Raw genomic sequence first — 22,799 nt, 5'->3', positions numbered from 1 at the left:
AAGTTTAAATATGACTTTGATTTAAATATACTAAATACATCATACACAAAAGTAGATATATATGACTTACACATATACTATATATATGTGTTTATGTATACACATATATAAAGTTGAATCTCTTTTTTAAAATTTATTTATTTTTGGCCACGTTGGGTCTTCGTTGCTGCGCGCAGGCGTTTCTCTAGTTGCGGTGAGCAGGGGCTACTCTTCGTTGCAGTGCACGTGCTTCTCGTTGTGAAGCAAGGGCTCTAGGCGCACGGGCTTCAGTAGTTGTGGTGCGCGGGTTCTAGAGCGCAGGCTCAGTAGTTGTGACGCACGGGCTTAGTTGCTTTGCTGCATGTGGGATCTTCCCGGACCAGGGATCGAACCCATGTCCCCAGCGTTGGCAGGCGCATTCTTAACCACTGCGCCACCAGAGAAGTCCTGATAAAGTTGAATCTATTTCTTGATTCTCTGTTTTTGTCCCCCTGACCTATTTGTCTATTATTATCTATTTCTTATATTCTTATATGTCTCTCTATATCTGTTTTATTGTGATACTTCTAGGTTAAGTTTTCAAATCTTATAAATTCCCGCTCACAAATCTACTTTTCCAAAATACTCTTGGTTACTCTCAAATATTATTGCATATGATTTTTTTAAATGGTTTATTTCAATTAAACCTACCAGAATTCTGCATAAAGCTTGGCTTTTGAAAGAAACCCATCTGGCTGCACCACAGGAGGTAGACTGGAGCAAGGGGAGGCGAGTGACAGGGAGATGGTTAAGGGGTGCTGTCGGTAATCTACGCAAGTCGAAACGGGGTCTGAACAAGGGGGTGGCAGGAGAGCAAGCCATTTCCAAGATAGAATCAACTGGACTTTGACCTTTGGATGTGAAGTATAAAGTCAGTCAGTCAACGCTATTAGACTGGAGGACTGGGCAAAGTGTAAAATAAATCTACCAGAGTTAGGACTACAAGACAAGAAGTAGGTTTGCAGGTGGACAGAAGGGAAGAAGATGTGTCCACTTGTAAATAGGTTGAGCTTGATGTATGAGGGCCATTGATGAGCAGACAGAAATTGGTGATGATGATACAAATCATTTGGGTAATTTTAAAATATTTTAAAGGGGTGTTCAAATAAAGTTCTAGAGCCTTTCACACATACTGAAGTGCTTACTTTCTTTTTTTTTTTTTTTTTTCCTTACTTTCTTATGAGGCCTTACTTTTTTCTGACTCATTCTTACTTTGGGCATCTTGAGGGCAGGTTATTGTAAATAAGCACAGAATTAAGGTATCCCTTCTTGAAGAGTAGAAATTTGTCCATATGTGGTAAAATGCCAGGTTTTGAAAATGTTTATTCCTCTTCAGTAGAAATATTTTTCTACAAATACTGTGCATGAATAGCTTTATAATATTTTTGCAAAGCTTGGTATTATTTTAAGGTCACTGTAGTTTTCTCTTTATCATAAAACTGTTTATACTACTGAATCTACATAATTTTAACTATCAAAATTACACATCAATTTGTCTCAAGGTATTGGGTAGATAGGCTTATTCTCATGGCTTTTTCATTCATTTTTCTTTTCAGAACTTGATAGCCCAGAAGAGTTAGGGAAAAAGCGTATCTGCAGGATTATCACTAAGGATTTCCCCCAGTATTTCGCAGTGGTTTCACGGATTAAGCAGGAAAGCAATCAGATTGGTCCTGAAGGTGGAATTCTGAGCAGCACCACTGTGCCCCTCGTCCAGGCTTCTTTCCCAGAGGGTGCTTTAACCAAAAGAATTCGAGTGGGCCTCCAGGTAATTTTCACAAGTAGTTGTTCTCCTTGGTACATGGAGAGAGCATGTGAGCATGTCCTGCTCTGAAAACTGTTGTCATGACTCAGCCTTATGATATATTGCTAATCGAAGCATTTGGGCCATTTTGGGAATCATTAACCTGTTTTAAATAAAAAGTATTACGTATAAAGTTAGCATACTGGCTCATAAAAAAAGGTACATATTATAGGGTTTTTCTGTTTAGATGTATCACTTGGTTTCTGATGAAAGATCATTTTTTTAACCATAGGTTATTGGTCTCAGTATGTGGAGCAACAAAGCACCACACAGGACATATACCATTAAAGAAACAAATTATATTTGATTTGGTTTATAATATGCCACATCATAAAAATCTATAATAGTGAAACTTGCAAGCTTTCAGATTTTAGTTCAAGTAAATCATAAATGCTGGGTTTTAACCAAACCAGTTGGAACTTGTTTTGGTTTGGAAAGCTGGCTGGAAATCTTGGCAAGAATGGTCTTTCTTCCATTTATTCATTTCTGTTAGAACTTAACCAGTACTTTTTTTTCTTATTGAATAAGGAAAATAACCTGAAATAACTTAGTTTGTGTTGTTACTTAATATAGTAATTAATAGTTTAACTGAAAGTTCAGTAAACATTTGGAGCTAAAGATACCACCTTACATTTCAGTAGTATGAAGTTCCCTTCAACTGTCTCCCACATTGAATATTCTACCTAATTGCAAAGAAATGAAAAGAATTGTTAGACTAGAATCGATATCCTTTGAAATCTTGTACGCCTTTTTGTTACTTAACTCTAGAAACCTCAATAAAAATTGAGGGTACAAGTTGCCTTTGTAATATTTTACTGAACGCCCTGCATAGATTTAAAATATACTGGACTCAATATTTGTTGTCCCTTGGATTAGACTGAGAGGTTTCTCTGCCATGAGATCTGACTCCCTGTCTCTTTCATGCAAGCCCATGCCATCTGTGTTCTACTGGGGACATACTCTAGCTGTAGGTCCTGCTACAGTGTTAGGTTGTTTTTGTTTTTGGTTTATGCCTTCCTGAAATAGTGAGAAGGGATGAAAAAGAAAGACTTTTTTTGCCCCATAAAATTTTTAATAAGATTTCTTTAAAATAACAAAATTTCTGGAAAGTTATGTTCTCTTCCATTTCCAAATGCCGATAAACATATTAAAATGTTAAACTTGACTCAATAAAATATCTAACATAAAAAAAGACCGACAATACCAAGTGTTGGCAAATACGTAGAACAACTAGGACACTCACACCTGCTGGTGAGAATAAAAACTGGTACCGCAACCAGCATTTTGGAAAACATTTTGGCAATTATGTCGTAATGGTGGTCATATGCGTACCAAATAGCAATGTGGCTCTTACATATATAACTACCAGAAACCCATACATGTGGCCATCAGAAGGCATACACAAGAATGTTAAAAGCAGAAGAAAGACATTTTTTTGGTTGTTGGTTTTGGTTTTTTTCTCCTCAGTTAAAAAGTCAACTTTCTGATAAGAGAAAAATGTCCACTTTCATTTAAGGTCCTTTCTCTCGTCTCTAGGCCCAGCCTGTTCCAGATGAAACTGTGAAAAAGATCCTTGGAAACAAAGGAACATTTAGCCCAATTGTCACTGTGGAACCAAGAAGAAGGAAATTCCATAAGCCTATCACAATGACCATTCCAGTGCCCCCGGCCTCCGGAGAAGGTGTCTCCAACGGGTACAAGGGAGACACCACACCCAATCTGCGCCTTCTCTGTAGCATTACAGGTTTGGTTAAGTTGTTGCTGTTTTTGCTATTAATGCTATAGCATTCGCAATGATTCTGTACAAAGATGGAAAACCTTTGAACATCCCTGCCAACATTATAAAAGTAGAAAAAAAAAAAAGAATAAAACATTTTACTTGTCCATCTCCTCATCTCTATTATCCCTGTAATTATTTATTTAAGATGCTGATAGCATGACATTTTTCAGTGGTATCATTTTTCCTGCTATTAAGTTTAGTGTTAATAGTAGTGCTTTTTTAAGGTGAGTGAGGTATTATTGAATCTACTGGAGCATCTAGGTAATCTCTCGGTGACTGAGGTAACAGACCTAGCAACACCCTTTAGGCTATAGGAAATTGGATGGACTTTGGGGGAAACAGAGGCTCCCACAGAGCGCCAGGAGTAGGGAAGAGCCAAGTGAGTGTATGATTCTTCTCACCTACTCTATTCACAAGTGTAATCCAATAGACTAAATATGCAGGACTTAGGTGAACACATTTTGTGATAAGCACCCGGAATCCAGAGCTCATTCATCATTTGATTAACCTAGCATGAGTTTGTAACTTAAAGATAGGTTTTCCTGTTTGTTTGTTTTTTTCTGAAGAGTAATTTTAATGGCTGGTTCCCCTTTTAGCCTGGAAAATTAAATGATTCAGGACGTATAAAATGACCTTCATCTTAACTTTCCTGATAGTCCTTGACTTTTTAAAAAAATAAAAGAATTGTACTATCTGAAACAACAAATCTTTGCACATGTAAATTGTGGCTTAAAATGAATGGCTTAAACTTGTGTGCCCCAAGTATCCAGACAAACAGAAAAGTAATTTTTTTCCTAACCTAATATTATCTTACAAGGAGGTCACTATAAGCTGGTAAAAGCATGAAAGGAGAGTAGAGAGGAGAACTATCTTTCGTACGTGCCATTAATGAAAGTGCTGAAGTTTTGCGAGTTACTGGCTGTACAGAAAGAACAGGATGACGTTAAAAATTTCCCGAGGAGCATCTCCCATGATAAAGTCACGTATCTGGTGTTGTTCCCTCAGGAGGTACATCGCCTGCTCAGTGGGAAGACATCACAGGAACTACTCCTTTGACGTTTATAAAGGACTGTGTCTCTTTTACAACCAACGTTTCAGCCAGGTATGGAAACAAAAGGATTCTAAAAAGTACTAGGAATTATCTTTATTACCTTTTGGAGAGTAAAAATTGTTGTGCTCAATACCAGTACGATTGTTCCGTAAAATGCTGATGGTGAAGTTGGGCCTAACTCAGAAATTTTAAATTCACTTGGATGTCATTTTATCCGGTTCTCACAGGGAGCTTATAAGGTGGTAAACTTGCTTCTTAGCAATTCATAAAAACGGATAGGATCTTCCTTTCTCTCCCATTTTCCCCCCATAAAATTCTTGTTCCTTCCAATGGTGAAGTAATAAACTCTGAAGCAGGAGTAGAAGGGAAGGCTTATCATGGGTATGTGTAAGAGGGGAAAAAGAATTTTATGGAAGAGAAAATAGAGGGGAAAAATCCTTAGCATTTTCTTAGCAAAAGCATAACAAATAATAAATATAGGGTTTCTGTATTTGATAAACAGCGTAAATATCTTTGCTGTTTGTTCAAATGAACAAGTTAATGTTTTGGTTTAGTTCCTTTATATACTCTTAATTGTTTTAATGGTGAATTTTTTTAAGATTTGGCTTTGAAATCTCTTTATTTTTACACTTTTGATATTGTTTTGTTTTTGTCTCCCTCAGATTTTGGCTTGCTAATGCTTTGGTTTAGTTCCTTTATATACTCTTAATTGTTTTAATGGTGAATTTTTTTAAGATTTGTCTTTGAAATCTCCTTATTTTTTTTACTTCTGATATTGTTTTGTTTGTGTCTCCCTCAGATTTTGGCTTGCAGACTGCCATCAAGTTTTAGAAACTGTGGGGTTAGCCACACAACTGTACAGAGAATTAATATGTGTTCCATATATGGCCAAGTTTGTCGTTTTTGCCAAAATGAATGATCCTGTAGAATCCTCTCTGCGATGTTTCTGCATGACAGATGATAAAGTGGACAAAACTTTAGAGCAGCAAGAGAATTTTGAGGAAGTTGCAAGAAGCAAAGATATTGAGGTACCTTGTTTTCAGCAAGTTCATTCAGTTACATTCTCCAGACATCGAGTTTTATTTTGAGGTCATAATACAGCATGCACTATAAATATCAAATACATTATTGATTTTAGTTTTTGTTTTAAAATGTGATACAGATTCACTCTCTAATTATTTTAAATGTCTTCGAGGTTATCTTAGTTGGTTAAAATGTAGTACCGATGAATCTAGGTCGTGGTCGCGATTTTCCTGTGGCTACTTGAGTTATTTTCATGTTCACTGTCTAGACACATCACCATGATTTTCCTTTTTCAATCACTGGATAAGTATCTAAGAGTCCAAAAAAACTTTCAAACTCTATGGATAAGTGGTTGATATCAGGCACTTTCTCAAATATGTTTAAAGTTGGTAGAATAGAAACAAATCTATAATTCTGTCTTGTACATGTCCATGTTACAGTTTCCAATCGCAATTACTAACTGTGAACCAATAGAGTTATTTTTGTGGCAAATAGCACCATAGAAGTAATTTCCCAATTAGAAAACAAATGTGACATAGAAACATGTCGGTCTTTTAAAGTTATATGACTTAAAATCTCAGAATTCTTTCCATTTAACATTAAATTATGTATTTCTTTTACTCCAAAAGGTTCTGGAAGGAAAACCTATTTATGTTGATTGTTATGGAAACCTGGCCGCACTTACCAAAGGAGGACAGCAACTTGTTTTTAACTTTTATGCTTTCAAAGAAAATAGACTGCCATTTTCCATCAAGGTAAATCACCTTCAGGAGAGACTCTGTGGATTTTTTTTTTTTAAATGCTCTTAAAGAATAAAAAAGATTCTAATGATTTATTCAGTTGGAAATATCCCACCAAACTTAAATTCATAGGAACAAAGTCAGATTTTTGTCCTAGTTCTACCTGAGTGTACTTTTGAGCCAGGAAAGCTTGATAATTAGTAAAAAGAGTCTCTACCTTTTAAACAGCTAAATGATCATTTATATTTAGGCAAATGTTTGTAAGACCAAGCAATCTAGAATAACAAAATGCATCATATCTGGAACGCTCAGTAATCAAATAATGGATGAAATCCAAATTGAATGTTCAAAGTTTCATCTTTATTTCTGGGGGAACCCGGGGACATTCTGGAGAGACCATCTTCCTCCTCAGAGAACCAAAGGACACAGGAGAATTGTTTTATTGTTATTACTGTTTGCTGCTGTTATGGTTGCTAAAACTGAGGCTTTGAAAAAAAGAAATTATTAGACAGGAAGAAAATACATATAACTCAGACTATACACTGGATTGCCAGGATGAGACCAGCAGACATAACATTCCTGTGTTTAGACTAGGAATTGGGCATTCTAAATCTTGCCAGGTTTAAATGTGACTATGTCGGCTGACATGTAATCGCTGTCACCTTTTCCTTTACTTTTCCTGGTTCTCGAAGGGCTCCATAAAACAAACACGCTTAACTCTTGTGCAGATGGGAAGCCTCAGAAAAGTCTCTATAACTGTCAACTTCCTAAATTCTTCTAGGTTAGAGACACCAGCCAAGAGCCCTGTGGTCGTCTGTCTTTTCTGAAAGAACCAAAGACAACAAAAGGACTGCCTCAAACAGCTGTTTGCAACTTAAACATCACTCTGCCTGCACATAAAAAGGTATCTTTTGATACTGGTTTATTTTAACTTGCTTTCCCTGGTCTTGAAGAAGTGGGCCCTTGGTATGCAATTAAGGAATGCTTTGTAACATGATTAAAGCTCTTGAAACTCCAGTTTTCTTAGTCTCTTTGTGTAGACTGACCAAGTCTTGTGACTGTGGTGTCAGATTCTTACGGTTTGTACGATGGAGTCCTCTGTTTATTGCTTCTGCTTCTACTGGTAGTTCATAGATTTTGTCTGTTTTCCAATAATGTCACACGTTAATTTGCCGTGGATGTATAGCTTTGATATTTTTTGTTGGCTTCTTTTGTTTTGCTTTGCTCTCTAAAGTAGCTTGCATTTTGTGCTCCCTACTCAGTCCTTTTCATATCCTGATATTCTTTTCCCTGCTGTCCATTATAATATTCCTTGTCTCTGCAATGCATCTTGGAACCAAAAGGAGACAGAGTCAGATCAAGATGATGAGGTAATATGAACACTTCTGCTTTTACTCTATCAGAGATAGAATAGAAATGGAATCTGTATAAAAGAAGTTGCAGAGGGCTGAAGTGTGGGAAATGTATTTTTGCAGATCTTAGCTTAAATGAGGTAAAGGATACATACTTTTTCTTAAAGAATAATTTACTCTTCCACAAGTACAGAAGAGTACTTTAGTACAATCAGTAGAATTAAAATCCAGCTAATGACTTAAAAAGAAACTAAAGTTCTTTAAGGATTTTTTAAATGTGATAGATTGGCATGGATAAATATACATTTGTGCATATTTTCACCTAGTATCCACTGTTATAACTTTTAAATCAAAGATGATAATATATGACATTTTACATGTTTTATGCACTATAAAATATGCGCTCAGTGGCTACTGACAGATATTTGGTATTCTATTTAAAGAATTTTATCTTGGCCATTTTTTAAGAGTATAATTGTTCAACTAAGTTTTAAATAAATTTTTTCTTATAAGTTATCTCCTAGTATTTCTCCAAGTTATCAGATCACTGGATTTTTAAAACTCACACCTCAGTAATAATAAATAGAAACAATAGCCTTAAGACTCAGTAACATTACTTCAGTAAAACCATTAACCTCTTTTTAATCTCGTCTACATTTTATGCCTATTAACATATAGAAACAACAGCAGTAATCGTAATAATAAACTTTGTGTGCCTTTTTTCCTTGAATGTACTCACACGAGTGAGTGTACATCATGATATATGTGCTTTCAATACGAACAAATTTGGGAAAATTTACTGCTCAGCATCAGAAGTCTCTGTAATGCTTGTCTTTTATTTGTAGTTCCCTGTAGTCTGCTGTGTTGGTGCTCTTATATTTTGCTAAAGGATGGTTATTTGGCTAAGAATTGGGGTGGGGTTGTAGAATCACAGTAGGAAATTAGCATTTCCCTGAGGAAAATCCGTAAGAAGAAAAATAAGGATAAACAAGATATCAACATGCCATTCTACAGAATGTTTCAAAATGATGACAATGTCACAAGGAAGTGGAACATAATCTTCCTCTTCTTTTTCTTTTCCAGACCGAGAAAACGGATAGACGACAGAGCTTTGCATCGTTGGCTTTACGTAAGCGCTACAGCTACTTGACTGAGCCTGGAATGAGTGAGTTTCCTAACACACTTACTAATCTATGTGGATTTTTATAAGAAGAGACATTTTTTCTATACTAACTGAATTTTGGGGTCATGTGAAAACCCAATGGCAGAAGAAAATCGCCTGCGGGAAAACTTTATCATGAGATCTAAGTAATATATTGTATAGAGTTGGAGATGTGAGGTACAAACACCCCCAGATCGTAGCTTTAAAAGTTTTTTTAAGCCAGTAGCTATTTTTTTTAAAAATCAGAAACATCTATCACTTGAATTTGAAAACCTTGATTTCACTTTGGTAGTTAACTGTGTTAGGAGATAGATAATGTTGTACCAAGGTTGCTTTAAATCCGTGCTCAAGAGAAAATATTTACTTTCATACACGTGGGACGGTATAAAGGATGATAAAGTAACTCTGGGCATCTCATTTTCCTTAATATAGGTAGGTCATTATATCTTAGTCCTGATTCCTTTTTGTCCCAGTTGGCAAGAATTATATTTTCCTACCTTCTTGAGGTAGCACTTGTTTACTGATTTCTATTTCCTCTCTCCCTCCCTCTCTCTCTCCCCTTCCCTCTGCTCTTTATTAAATATCAACTCTAAGGCTGGCCTTCCCTAGACGGGTTAAACCCTTTTCTTCTCTCAACGATTGTTTTGGTTCATTGTTAACTGGCTTGCAAGTATCAAGGCACAGATTCATTCAGTCATATTCGTTCATTCTCTCTGTCTCCCCTCCCCCCTCCCTGTGTTTCCCTCATCCTTATGGTTGTCACCTCTGGTGATCACTGCCTTCACGATAACCCTCTCCACCAACAGGAACTAAGAGCGCTGAGAGCAGCGCTGTGTTTGACTGATGCAGCGTGGTGCCGCTTGAGCCGTCAGAGGAGGATTTACACAAAAATTATTTTTAAATTAGTGAATCATTTCTAGCTGCTTCCCATTACTCACAGTTACTTGAGTTCAGGGAGGACTGGAAATTCACCAGTAAGAACCACAGCTCTGGTTTTTCCCATCTTTCCTGAACTCTTGTTTCTGTGGGCCAACATAGCATATTAAACGTGCAGCAGGAAACTACTCTACTACTTCGCTCCGGTGGTCTTAGCATAATCTTCTGCAGTCTAGCTCCTGGAGTACATACTAGGGAAGCCTTTTATATTCAGACACAAAATGGGAGCGTAAGAGAAAGGAAACCCAACCACTCTCATGAATGTTCTTCCAGATCTCTTTTTTTCCGCTAGCATAAATGTCTAAATCTTTCCAAAACCATAAGAGCTGAAATTAACTCCCATTATGCTACAAAGCAGGGAAGGTATGTGTGTATGTACCTAGATGGTTTTTCAGTACAACTGAATCTCCTGGGTGGAAGTTTTCCTTGGGATACTCTTTTGCCCCACAGCTTAGGCTCTCATGGTGTAGATGCTTGGGACTCCCAGGCAATAGCCTTAAGCTTTGGACAGTCTCCATGGACCAGCTACTTGAGGTTGGGGTACCTCTGGGCAGGCAAGCTCCTAGCCGATTTTGGTCCCTAAGGTATTTGTTTGGGGAATATATGAGTTGTAAGGTCAGGTGTGTGTGCTGAGTCAATTAAATGTTTCCCACCTCTGAAAGGGTTGCTACTTCTTGGTTAGCTTCAGTTAAGGTAAATGTAGTTTGTCTTCCTTGACTTTTGATAGAAGGAAGAGGGTACTTTTCTCTCTGTTTTACGAGAGGGAGCATAATGGTGGACAGAAGAATGGGAAGAACTAAGAAAGGACTAAAAGAAAAACTAAGGAAATGTTATGGCCCCTGAATTGGTGTTAGAACTCCAAGTGAAGGCAGCTTTTCCTGCACTACCCTGTCCTTTCCAACGCCCCCCTCCAGAAAAAAGATTCTGCTGTAATTCAGTGCCTGACACCCAGAATTCCCTTTGTTATAAAGGGTATCACAAAATATGTATCATTAAAGCATAAAATATGTAACTAATCAGTAAATTGGTTGCTTCGTGCAAAGTATAAAACCCTAGATGTGGTTCAGAAGACTGCTCTGCTTGGTGAAGCCAGACTTCAGTGGTAAAGGAGAGATGCTTTGCCAGTTTCTGGTAGTTATAACAATAAGTTCTCTTGAGCCATTAAACTGAGCCCAAATCACTGAACTGAAGGAATCCCCAAACCTTCCATTTGCAGTGTGGTGTTTCCAAAATTAACCCAATATTGAGAATTGTGACTAGGAGGCGTAATGAATGGGTGAGTTTTTTCCTTAGTTCTTCCACTTTTCTTTAGAATAATATGTAAGCCTAGAAAAGGATATGTTCTGAATGTTTGAATTTAAATGTACACCAGGAATGAAAATCTTCACCCTTGTGGGAGTCGCTGTTAATCCAAGGACTGGATTGTAGCAATGGCACGAGCACAGCATGAAGAGCGTAAAGATGAAGCAGATTCTCATTTCCTCTTCGAGTTTCACTCTTTTATTCTGAACACCAGTGCTTTCAGGAAGCGAAACTGTACTCAACTTTGACATAGAACGTTAGCCCTTGGCAGGCATTCCGAACCTCTGTGACCAACTCAGTTTGTTTCCTAGAACTGTAGAAGTAGAGAGGACTCAGGGTGTGCTTGCTCTCCCCCAGCGAGGGTGCTTACCTCATTCGTATGTTTCTTATCCCGTTGCCAGAAGAATGCTGGTACTAAATCCATCCTTCCTGGTGGTAGGTCTGCCTCATGGTTGCGCCAGTGTTCGGGGTATCCATGAGTCCCATGAATATTCTGGGAAGGCACCAGAATTGGTCCCTTTGCTATCGATAAAATATATACACAGATATATACTGTATCCTACTGTAGAGTTAACTACGGGGTGTTAAAAATATGACTGCTTTTAAGATTTCCCCCATGATACCTTTTGAGAATTAGAAGTAAATGGATTATGAAAAATATCTGAGATAAACTATGTGCTTTTATCCGTAATGAAGACAACACCAGACATGGATATATTCAGTTGCAGGTGGATTTTTCATATGCAGTATTAAATATTTTCCTAAAAAATCTCAGAAGGGGACTTCCCTGGCAGTCCTGTGGTTAAAAGACTCCACACTTCCACTTCAGGGGGCACGAGTTTGATCCCTGGTCAGGGAACTAAGATCCCACAAGTTGCGAGAGGCGGCCAAAAAAAATCTCAAAAGGTACCAAGACTTCACATCTCATGGAAAAAGTGTACTCTTCTTTCTAAATACTCTTGTGAAAGTATTTTTAAAGTTTACACATTGTGCGTAATATGGCATAAAAATTGTATTACTTCTTTGGCTCGTTTGCCATGATATATCGCGCATGAGAAAATGTTTTCAGTTGCTTTGCTTGCTTATGGTAACCATGAACCATATTTCTGGTTTTTTTCCCCCTTTGTGTGTGCGTACACATGCATTCTAAAATCATTTCATATTACGTTTCTTTTTTCCTCACCAAAAGGAATATACTGCATGGAAAAGATAAATGCAAACATTCCTTTTCTTTGTTTTTTTTCTTTTAAAATTCTGACTCAGAAAATTTCTTGCTCTTATTGGCTTTTTACGGGTGTGAAGCATAACCGAATTGTGCATGGAAGATACAAATTTAAAATCCAGTGGCTTCACAGTTTGCACATCAGTTGCCTGTCACTTAAAAGTTATTTTGGATTCTGCATGAAATAGGCTTGAGTGGTTTTCTAAAATAAAGAGTTTTAGACATTTAATGTATAGCTACGCACATTGATATGGTTCTAAGTAGGTGCAATCTGTATCACCAAGAGGTCCAAGGAGATGGAACATTAGAAATTACTAAAATGAGAGTTATATGGTTGCATGAAACAAACATGTACCTACCTATACGGGCAAAACAGAACGGCTACTGATATTTCAAACCAGCACATAAGAAAGTCAATAGGAAGTAAGGGAATAGTTTTTCCATTGTGGTTATTTTTCTCATCACTGTTTCCTTGTGTGTCTTTTTTTTGTTTTTTGTTTTCATTGTTGGCCTATTTGGTTGCAACGTGCTTTTTCTGTCTTTTCATTTCACACTGCTCTGTGTTTTACTTAGTTTTATTTTTAACTTTGGATTACTTATGTCTGTAGCAATTTTTTTTTCCTCTTAATTGTTCCTTTTGCCTCTTCCATTCTAAATCATGCAAACAATTGTACTTGCTTTTGTAATATTTCAAAGTTTACTGACCAATTTTTTTCTCTGGTCTCTCTGTTTCTCAACCATTTTTGTTGATTTTTGTGTTTGATTTCATTTTAAAATTTAAGAAACAGTTGAACGGAGTGCAGGACCAACGAGATCCCTCCCCACCACTTACTCATACAAGCCATTCTTTTCTGCAAGAGCATACCAGTCCTGCACAGCAGCTCCGATGACAGTGCCCGGGCCGGCCACGTCAGGCTTCACTTCCTTATCAAGTTCCTCCTCTAATACGCCATCAGCTTCTCCATTAAAATCAATATGGTCTGTTTCGACTCCTTCTCCAATCAAATCCACGTTAGGCGCATCAACTACATCTTCGGTTAAATCCATTAGTGACGTGGCATCTCCAATTAGATCCTTTCGGACAATTTCTTCGCCAATAAAAACAGTGGTGTCACAGTCTCCATACAGTATCCAGGTTTCCTCTGGTACCCTGGTTAGAGCTCCCACAGTCACGGAGGCCTCGCCTTTAAAGGGGCTGGCATCCAATTCTACGTTTTCCTCTCGAACCTCCCCAGTGACTACAGCAGGATCTCTTTTGGAGAGGTCGTCCATTACCATGACACCCCCTGCTTCCCCCAAATCAAATATTAATATGTATTCCTCGAGTCTGCCATTTAAGTCAATTATCACATCCACAGCACCGCTAATATCTTCACCTTTAATGTCAGTGGCGTCTCCAGCTAAATCAACAGCTGATGTCATTTCATCAGCTAAAGTTACGATGGCCTCTTCTCTCTCATCACCCGTGAAACAGATGCCTGGACATGCAGAGGTAGCATTAGTCAACGGATCTATTTCCCCTCTGAAATACCCATCATCTTCAACTTTAATTAACGGATGCAAAGCCACTGCCACATTACAGGAAAAAATTGCTACAGCTACAAACTCTGTGAGCTCTGTGGCTAATGGAGCCACTGACGCAGTTGAGAAAGTGTTCCCTACCACCACAGCAATGCCGTTTTCCCCACTCAGGTCATATGTTTCTCCAGCACCATCAGCTTTTCAGTCTCTAAGAACTCCTTCTGCAAGTGCACTCTATACATCCCTCGGGTCGTCAATATCTGCAACTACCTCATCTGTAACTTCATCAATAATAACAGTGCCAGTATACTCTGTAGTCAATGTTTTGCCAGAACCAGCACTAAAGAAACTTCCAGACTCTAATTCACTTACAAAATCAGCAGCAGCCTTGCTGTCGCCCATTAAAACACTGACTACGGAGACACGTCCTCAGCCCCATTTCAATCGAACTTCATCTCCAGTTAAGTCATCTTTGTTCCTTGCACCATCTGCCCTTAAGCTGTCTACGCCATCTTCTCTATCTTCCAGTCAGGAGATACTAAAAGACGTGGCTGAAATGAAGGAGGACCTAATGCGGATGACTGCAATACTCCAAACAGATGTGCCTGAGGAGAAGCCATTCCAACCTGAACTCCCCAAAGAAGGGAGAATCGACGATGAAGAACCTTTCAAAATTGTCGAGAAAGTGAAGGAAGACTTAGTGAAAGTTAGTGAAATCCTTAAAAAGGATGTCTGTGTGGATAATAAGGGACCACCCAAATCACCAAAGAGTGACAAAGGACATTCTCCCGAAGACGACTGGATAGAATTCAGTTCAGAAGAAATCAGAGAGGCAAGACAACAGGCTACTGCGAGCCATTCTCCATCTCCGCCAGAGAGAGTGCAAGTCAAGGCAAAGGCTGCCTCCGAAAAGGATTATAACTTGACCCAAGTTATTGATTACCTAACAAATGATATCGGGAGTAGTTCACTGACAAACTTAAAGTACAAGTTTGAGGATGCCAAGAAGGATGGTGAAGAGAGACAGAAACGAATTTTAAAACCAGCAATTGCCCTGCAGGAACACAAACTCAAAATGCCTCCAGCCTCCATGAGGTCTTCCACCTCCGAGAAAGAGTTATGTAAGATGGCCGATTCCTTTTTTGGAACAGATACTATTTTAGAGTCTCCAGATGACTTTTCTCAACATGACCAAGATAAAAGTCCCTTGTCTGACAGTGGCTTTGAAACAAGAAGTGAGAAAACACCTTCAGCCCCACAAAGCGCTGAAAGCACTGGTCCCAAACCACTTTTTCATGAAGCCCCCATCCCTCCGGTCATTACAGAAACGAGAACTGAAGTGGTTCATGTTATCAGGAGCTATGAGCCCTCAGCTGGAGAGGCGCCCCCGTCCCAACCAGAGGAGCCCACGTCACCCAAACCATCACCTACTTTCATGGAACTGGAACCAAAGCCCACCACTTCTAGTATTAAAGAAAAAGTCAAAGCGTTTCAAATGAAAACCAGTAGCGAAGAAGACGACCACGGTCACGTTCTGGGCAAAGGCATGCGTGTTAAGGAAGAGACTCACATAACCACAACCACCAGAATGGTTTATCATTCTCCACCAGGCAGTGAAGGCACCTCTGAGAGAATTGAAGAAACCATGTCAGTCCACGACATCATGAAGGCCTTTCAGTCCGGGCGAGACCCTTCCAAAGAGCTGGCAGGTCTGTTTGAACATAAGTCGGCAGTGTCCCCAGACGTTCACAAGTCTGCTGCTGAAACCTCAGCCCAGCACGCAGAGAAGGACAACCAAATGAAACCCAAACTGGAGCGTATAATAGAAGTCCACATCGAAAAAGGTAACCAAGCTGAGCCCACTGAAGTCATTATTAGAGAAACCAAAAAGCATCCAGAAAAGGAAATGTATGTATATCAGAAAGACTTATCCCGGGGAGATATTAACCTAAAAGATTTTCTGCCAGAAAAACACGATGCTTTTCCTTGTTCAGAGGAACAGGGTCAGCAAGAAGAAGAAGAACTCACTGCTGAAGAGTCGTTGCCTTCTTATCTGGAGTCTTCCAGAGTAAACACTCCCGTGTCCCAAGAAGAAGATAGTCGCCCTAGTTCTGCTCAACTCATATCTGATGACTCTTATAAAACACTGAAGCTTTTGAGTCAACACTCAATAGAATACCATGACGATGAGTTGTCAGAACTAAGAGGGGAATCTTACAGGTTTGCTGAGAAAATGCTTCTGTCAGAAAAGCTAGATGTGTCTCATTCTGATACCGAGGAATCAGTTACAGACCATGCAGGACCCCCTAGCTCAGAGTTACAGGGGTCTGATAAGCGGGCCAGAGAAAAAGTAGTCACTGCCCCCAAAAAAGAAATTCTCTCCAAAATCTATAAAGATGTGTCTGAAAATGGTGTAGGTAAAGTGTCTAAGGATGAGCATTTTGATAAAGTGACAGTGTTGCACTATTCTGGCGATGTTAGTAGTCCAAAACATGCCATGTGGATGCGCTTTACTGAGGACAGATTAGACAGAGGTAGAGAGAAGTTGATATACGAAGATAGGGTGGACAGGACCGTGAAGGAAGCTGAAGAAAAACTGACTGAAGTGTCACAGTTTTTTCGTGACAAAACCGAAAAGCTCAATGATGAACTGCAGTCCCCAGAGAAAAAGCCACACCCTAGGAATGGCAAAGAATACTCATCTCAAAGCTCTCCCGGTAGCAGCCCTGAGAAAGCACTGCTGACAGAACTGCTGGCAAACAGTGACGAGTGGGTCAAGGCGAGGCAGCGTGGCTGTGACAGACAAGGCTTCCCCAGAGCCGACGAGAAGGACGCAGTCAGTCTGCCCAGCAGCCCGGAGGTGGTTCCTTCCCAACAGACTGAGGATGGCAAGTCCACGGAGGAAGCCAAAGGAAGTCGTTCACAGAGCAAAGAATCTGAAGGGCCCCAGTCTGGGTTTCAGCTCAAACAATCTAAACTCAGTTCCATTAGATTAAAATTTGAACAAGGCGCGCAGGCCAAAAGTAAGGACGTTTCTCAAGAAGACAGAAAGCCAGAGGGCCAATCTAGAATCCCAGTTAAAAAAATCCAGGAGAGCAAGCTACCTGTCTACCAAGTGTTCGCTAGAGAGAAACAGCAGAAGGCCACAGACCCTTCGGATGAAAGTGTCCCTGTGCAAAAAGATCTTACGGTATTCAAAGCTAAAGATGATCATGCCCAGAGCAATGAAATGGTTGTAAGTGATTCTGGCTCTGACGATGTGAGAAAACAGAGAACTGAAACGTCGAGTAAAGCGACGCCTGACTATTTTTCTGAGCAACAGGCTAAAGACTTGGCATGTCACGTAACCGCAGAATTCGCAACCAAGGGACCGTGGGACAAAAAGATCTTTAGAACGTGGGAAAGTTCTGGAGCCACGAACAATAAGTCGCAGAAAGAGAAACTTTCGCATGTACTTGTTCATGATGTAAGAGAGAATCACGTTGGTCACCCTGAGAGTAAACCTGTTGATCAGAGGGATGAATTTTTGTCTGTAACTGAGAGAGAACACAAATTGTTAACAAATGGCTCTCTCTCAGAACTTAAGGAAATGACTGTAAAATCTCCCTCCAAAAAAGTCTTATATAGGGAATACGTTGTTAAAGACGGGGAACATCCAGGTGGATCTCTTGACCAACCTTCCAGGAGAAGTGAGAGCTCGGCAGTGTCGCACTCCCCAGTCAGGGCCGCGGAGGAAAGGAGGACGCCGTCTTCTGACATTCCCGATGGTGTTTGCAAGCAGTCGACATTTCCAAAACGTGAACTATCACAAAAGTTATCCCAGTCAAGTATGAGTACAGAGACAGTTGAGACACAGCACTTCAATTCTATAGAAGATGAAAAAGTTACCTATTCAGAAATCAGCAAAGTTTCCAAACATCAGAGTTACGTAGGCTTATGCCCGCCTCTCGATGAAACCGAGCTCTCCCCGACCAAGTCTCCTGATTCTCTAGAGATTAGCCCAGGAAAGGAATCGCCCTCTAGTGATGTATTCGACCACAGTCCCATTGATGGATTGGAAAAAGTTGCACCACTGGCCCAGACGGAGGGAGGGAAAGAGATAAAAACTTTACCTGTTTATGTCAGTTTTGTACAGGTGGGGAAGCAGTACGAAAAGGAGATACAACAAGGAGGTGTAAAAAAAATAATAAGTCAGGAATGTAAGACGGTACAAGAGACCCGGGGGACCTTTTATACAACTAGACAGCAAAAGCAACCCCCTTCTCCCCAGGCTAGTCCAGAAGATGATACTCTAGAGCAAGTGTCCTTTCTAGACAGCTCTGGGAAAAGCCCTTTAACCCCAGAGACGCCCAGTTCAGAGGAAGTGAGTTATGAATTTACATCTAAGACACCAGACTCGCTTATAGCTTATATACCGGGCAAACCCAGCCCGATTCCCGAGGTTTCGGAGGAATCTGAGGAGGAGGAGCAGGCCAGGTCAGCCTCCTTCAAGCAGACTGCGGTGGAGGAGACGGCAGCCGTCAAGCACCAAACGCCTAACAATGTGAGCAAAGACTCTAACCAAAGACTAAGAACTAACAGGGTTGCCTACATTGAGTTTCCCCCTCCTCCACCGCTGGATGCAGACCAGATGGAGTCCGATAAGAAACATCCTTATCTCCCTGAAAGAGAGGTTGACATGATTGAAGTCAGCCTGCAAGACGAGCATGACAAGTACCGGCTGGCGGAGCCGGTCATCAGGGTGCAGCCACCTTCCCCAGTTCCTCCCGGGGCGGACGTCAGTGACTCCAGCGATGACGAGTCCCTCTATCAACCAGCCCCGGTCAAAAGATACACCTTCAAGTTAAAGGAGGTCGACGACGAACAGAAGGAAGTGACAAAATCCAAAGCCTCCGCTGAAAAGGCTGCCACCCAGAAAGAATCAGAAATGAATGGATCTGGAAAAGATACTGAATTTGGCCTTGGCCTTGATTCACCTCAGAATGAAACTGCCCAGAATGGGAACAATGACCAGTCCATCACAGAGTGTTCCATTGCCACCACGGCAGAGTTTTCTCACGACACAGATGCCACAGAGATCGACTCTCTGGACGGCTACGACCTGCAAGACGAAGATGACGGCTTGACGGAGAGTGATTCTAAATTCCCAGGTCAAACCCTGGAGCTGAAGAAAGATGTCTGGAACACGGAGGGCATTCTGAAGCCAGCTGACCGCTCCTTTAGCCAAAGCAAGTTGGAAGTTATCGAGGAGGAGGAGGGAAGGGTGGGGCCAGATGAAGAGAAGCCATCTTCTAAAAGCTCTTCATCTGAAAAGACTCCCGCTAAGACTGATCAGAAGTCGGGGGCCCAATTTTTCACACTAGAAGGCAGACATCCTGACAGATCAGTGTTTCCTGATACTTATTTCAGTTACAAAGTAGATGAAGAATTTGCCACTCCTTTTAAGACAGTAGCTACCAAAGGTCTAGATTTTGACCCCTGGTCTAATAACCGAGGGGACGATGACGTTTATGACAGTAAATCGCGGGAAGATGAAACTAAGCCATTTGGTCTGGCTGTGGAAGACCGCTCTCCAGCAACCACCCCTGATACAACGCCAGCCCGAACGCCAACTGACGAAAGTACCCCTACTAGTGAGCCTAACCCCTTCCCATTTCATGAAGGAAAAATGTTTGAGATGACTCGCAGTGGTGCAATTGACATGAGCAAGAGGGATTTTGTTGAAGAGAGGCTCCAATTTTTCCAGATTGGTGAGCATACTTCTGAAGGGAAGTCAGGGGACCCGGGGGAAGGGGATAAAAGTACAGTCACTGCCATACCACAGCCACAGGCAGGGGACACCACTGTAGAAACCAATCTAGAGGGAAATGTAGAGGCACCTACAGTGGAACCTAACCCCAGCATCCCGACCAGCGGAGAGTGTCAGGAAAGCACATCCAGTAGTGGCTCCCAGGAGAAAGCAGCAGCGGCCACTAACACCTCTAAACTTGACCCCAAGCTGCGCACGCCTATAAAAATGGGAATTTCTGCGTCCACCATGACCTTGAAGAAAGAAGGCCCTGGAGAAGTGACAGATAAGATAGAAGCTGTGATGACCAGTGGTCAGGGATTAGAGAATGAACCTGTAACAGTGATTTCAAATACAGCCGATAGCCACATGGGCGTTAGGCCCCAAGAAAAACATGATTTTCAAAAAGATAACTTTAATAACAACAACAATTTGGATTCTTCCACTATACAGACAGATAACATTACAAGTCATGTAGTTCTGACAGAACATTCTGCACCCACTTGTACCACAGAGAAAGCTAATCCAGTGAAAAGCTCATCAGGAAAAAAGACAGGGGTACTGCAAGGACACTGTGTGAGAGATAAACAGAAAGTTCTTGGAGAGCAGCAAAAGACAAAGGAATCGATAGGGATTAGGCGAAAATCCAAACTTCCCATAAAGGCCACTTCACCAAAAGATCTCTTCCCACCAGATCATATGCCAAACATTCATGTGAGTAAAATGAAGCAGGTTAGTCAATCTGAGAAAACCAAAACCCTTACTGCTTCTTCACGTGTAGATGTAAAGTCCAGAATTCCAGTGAAGAATACACACAGGGACAACACAGGTTCAGTTAGAAAACCGTGTGCTACACAAAGGCAGGGGCAGCCAGAGAAAGGCAAGGCCAAGCAGCTTCCATCCAAGTTGCCAGTAAAGGTAAGATCCACCTGTGTCACCACCGTCACCACCACCACCACCACCACTACCACTACCACAGTTAAAGTTAGGAAAAGTCAGCTTAAGGAAGTATGTAAACACTCCATTGAATATTTTAAGGGAATTAGTGGTGAGACCTTAAAGCTTGTGGACCGCCTCTCTGAAGAAGACAAAAAGATGCAGTCCGAGTTGTCCGATGAGGAAGACAGTACCTCAAGAAACACGTCGTTGTCCGAGACTTCCCGGGGTGGCCAGCCTTCGGTTACAACGAAGTCTGCTAGAGATAAGAAAACAGAGGCAGCACCTTTAAAATCAAAGAGTGAAAAGGCCGGCAGTGAGAAATGGAGCAGTAGGAGGACTGGTGAGAATGAAGGCAGTCAGGTCTCTCGAGCACTCTTTGCTCACATCCTGGAGAACGAGCATAGTTTGTAAACACTTTCCAACTCGTAGACCCTAGTGCATGAACTGTTGTGATTGCCTGTGGAGTGACTTAACCGTAGTTTCTCATTCTGTCATTGTCATCTGTATGTGCTGTCTATATACTCTTCTTTCTTCCTTTTAACCCAACGACACTGTAGACAGCTAGGGAAGCATGCTGAAGATATCGGTGTCATTCAAGATGAGCAACTTTTTTTTTTTTTTCAGTGTGCTAATGGATATGATTCTGTCAAAGTAAAAAGCACAGATGTTGAAATGCCATCGTGGTGTTTTCACCAACACGACACTTCTGTAACTATCGTAAAGTAGCTAGCTTGTCAGCATGTTGAATTCCATTACATTGAGCATCTGTGTGGTCTGACATTTGGCCTGATGCAGGTGAAAATCAAGTGAGTCATGTGAAAAGACAAGTGTTCATGTAGGTGATTAGGACACATTTCAGTGTACAGTGTTAGCAGTAGTCTCTCTGTAAAATCTGAATACTGCTAAAAGCAATTTTCCAGTATTGTGTCTTTCTTGATGATTATTTTAATTAAGAAATTGTAAATCGTAGGTCCACAGAGTCCATGTGAACGGACAGATATCAGGATGGCAATAGTAGCCGATCACCTGGGACTTAGTTGGACAGGTAAGTGTGTATACACCTGAATGAAACAAATAGTTTCTTAATTTGTCTTTTTCACAAGCAGTTTATTATTTAAAAAAAAAAAAAAGCAATGAGTAAAAAACATTTTTAGGGGCTTCCCTGGTGGCGCAGCGGTTGGGAATCTGCCTGCTAGTGCAGGGGACACGGGTTCGCGCCCTGGTCTGGGAAGATCCCACATGCCGCGGAGCAGCTAGGCCCGTGAGCCACAACTGCTGAGCCTGCGCGTCTGGAGCCTGTGCTCCGCAACAAGAGAGGCCGCAATAGTGAGAGGCCCGCGCACCGCGATGAAGAGTAGCCCCCGCTTGCCGCAACTGCAGGAAACCCTAGCACAGAAACGAAGACCCAACATAGTAATGAATCAATCAAAAAATAAATCTTTAAAAAAAAAAAAAAACATTTTTATCACTCGTAATTCTATCTACCCAGAGTTAATTATAGATAATACCTCGTATACTGTGTTTTTCAAAGCTTTTCTATGCATATACCCTAAAGAATAGAAATTTAAATCTTATTTTACCTTAAATTTAAGCACTTTCTTCACAATGCCATTTCTGGTAATATGGGCTAACCTTTTACCTAATAGCAAATTTATTTTGTGGCATATAGGAAAACGTAGCTAAGGCCTATGGTTTTTAAATAATCCAAAAATTTTAACTATGGTTTATGCCCTTAGATCAGCTCTCTTAGGCAATAGTTCAACTAATCCATGCCTAGGTTTCACAAATCTTAATCATTCATGAGTCATTGTCACAATTTTTATGATATACACATATTATTTGCATGCCTATTGACCTGATACTTTTTTTTTTTTTTTTTTTTTTATTTACTTATTTTTGGCTGTGTTGGGTCTTCGTTTCTGTGTGAGGGCTTTCTCTCTAGTTGTGGCAAGCGGGGGCCACTCTTCATCACGGTGTGCGGGCCTCTCACTATCGCGGCCTCTCTTGTTGCAGAGCACAGGCTCCAGACGCGCAGGCTCAGTAATTGTGGCTCACGGGCCTAGTTGCTCCGCGGCATGTGGGATCTTCCCAGACCAGGGCACGAACCCGTGTCCCCTGCATTAGCAGGCAGATTCTCAACCATTGCGCCACCAGGGAAGCC

The 22,799-nt window shown here is 40.7% G+C and overlaps 1 protein-coding gene across 1 annotated transcript in view; it reads left to right on the top strand.

The window, feature by feature from the left end:
* Positions 1 to 22,799, top strand: part of ANK3 (ankyrin 3) — a 299,966-nt gene that overhangs the window by 240,791 nt on the left and 36,376 nt on the right. The window contains exons 25-34 of the mRNA XM_057530616.1: positions 1,575 to 1,786; positions 3,359 to 3,566; positions 4,608 to 4,704; positions 5,453 to 5,681; positions 6,306 to 6,431; positions 7,198 to 7,320; positions 7,760 to 7,786; positions 8,852 to 8,933; positions 13,173 to 20,978; positions 21,609 to 21,683. Coding sequence (XP_057386599.1) covers positions 1,575 to 1,786; positions 3,359 to 3,566; positions 4,608 to 4,704; positions 5,453 to 5,681; positions 6,306 to 6,431; positions 7,198 to 7,320; positions 7,760 to 7,786; positions 8,852 to 8,933; positions 13,173 to 20,978; positions 21,609 to 21,683 — 8,985 coding nt within the window. The remainder of the gene's footprint in view (positions 1 to 1,574; positions 1,787 to 3,358; positions 3,567 to 4,607; positions 4,705 to 5,452; positions 5,682 to 6,305; positions 6,432 to 7,197; positions 7,321 to 7,759; positions 7,787 to 8,851; positions 8,934 to 13,172; positions 20,979 to 21,608; positions 21,684 to 22,799) is intronic.

This window comes from Balaenoptera acutorostrata, chromosome 16 (assembly GCF_949987535.1).
Source record: "Balaenoptera acutorostrata chromosome 16, mBalAcu1.1, whole genome shotgun sequence".
Lineage (NCBI taxonomy): Eukaryota > Metazoa > Chordata > Mammalia > Artiodactyla > Balaenopteridae > Balaenoptera > Balaenoptera acutorostrata.
This window is presented reverse-complemented; position numbering and strand designations above follow the sequence as displayed.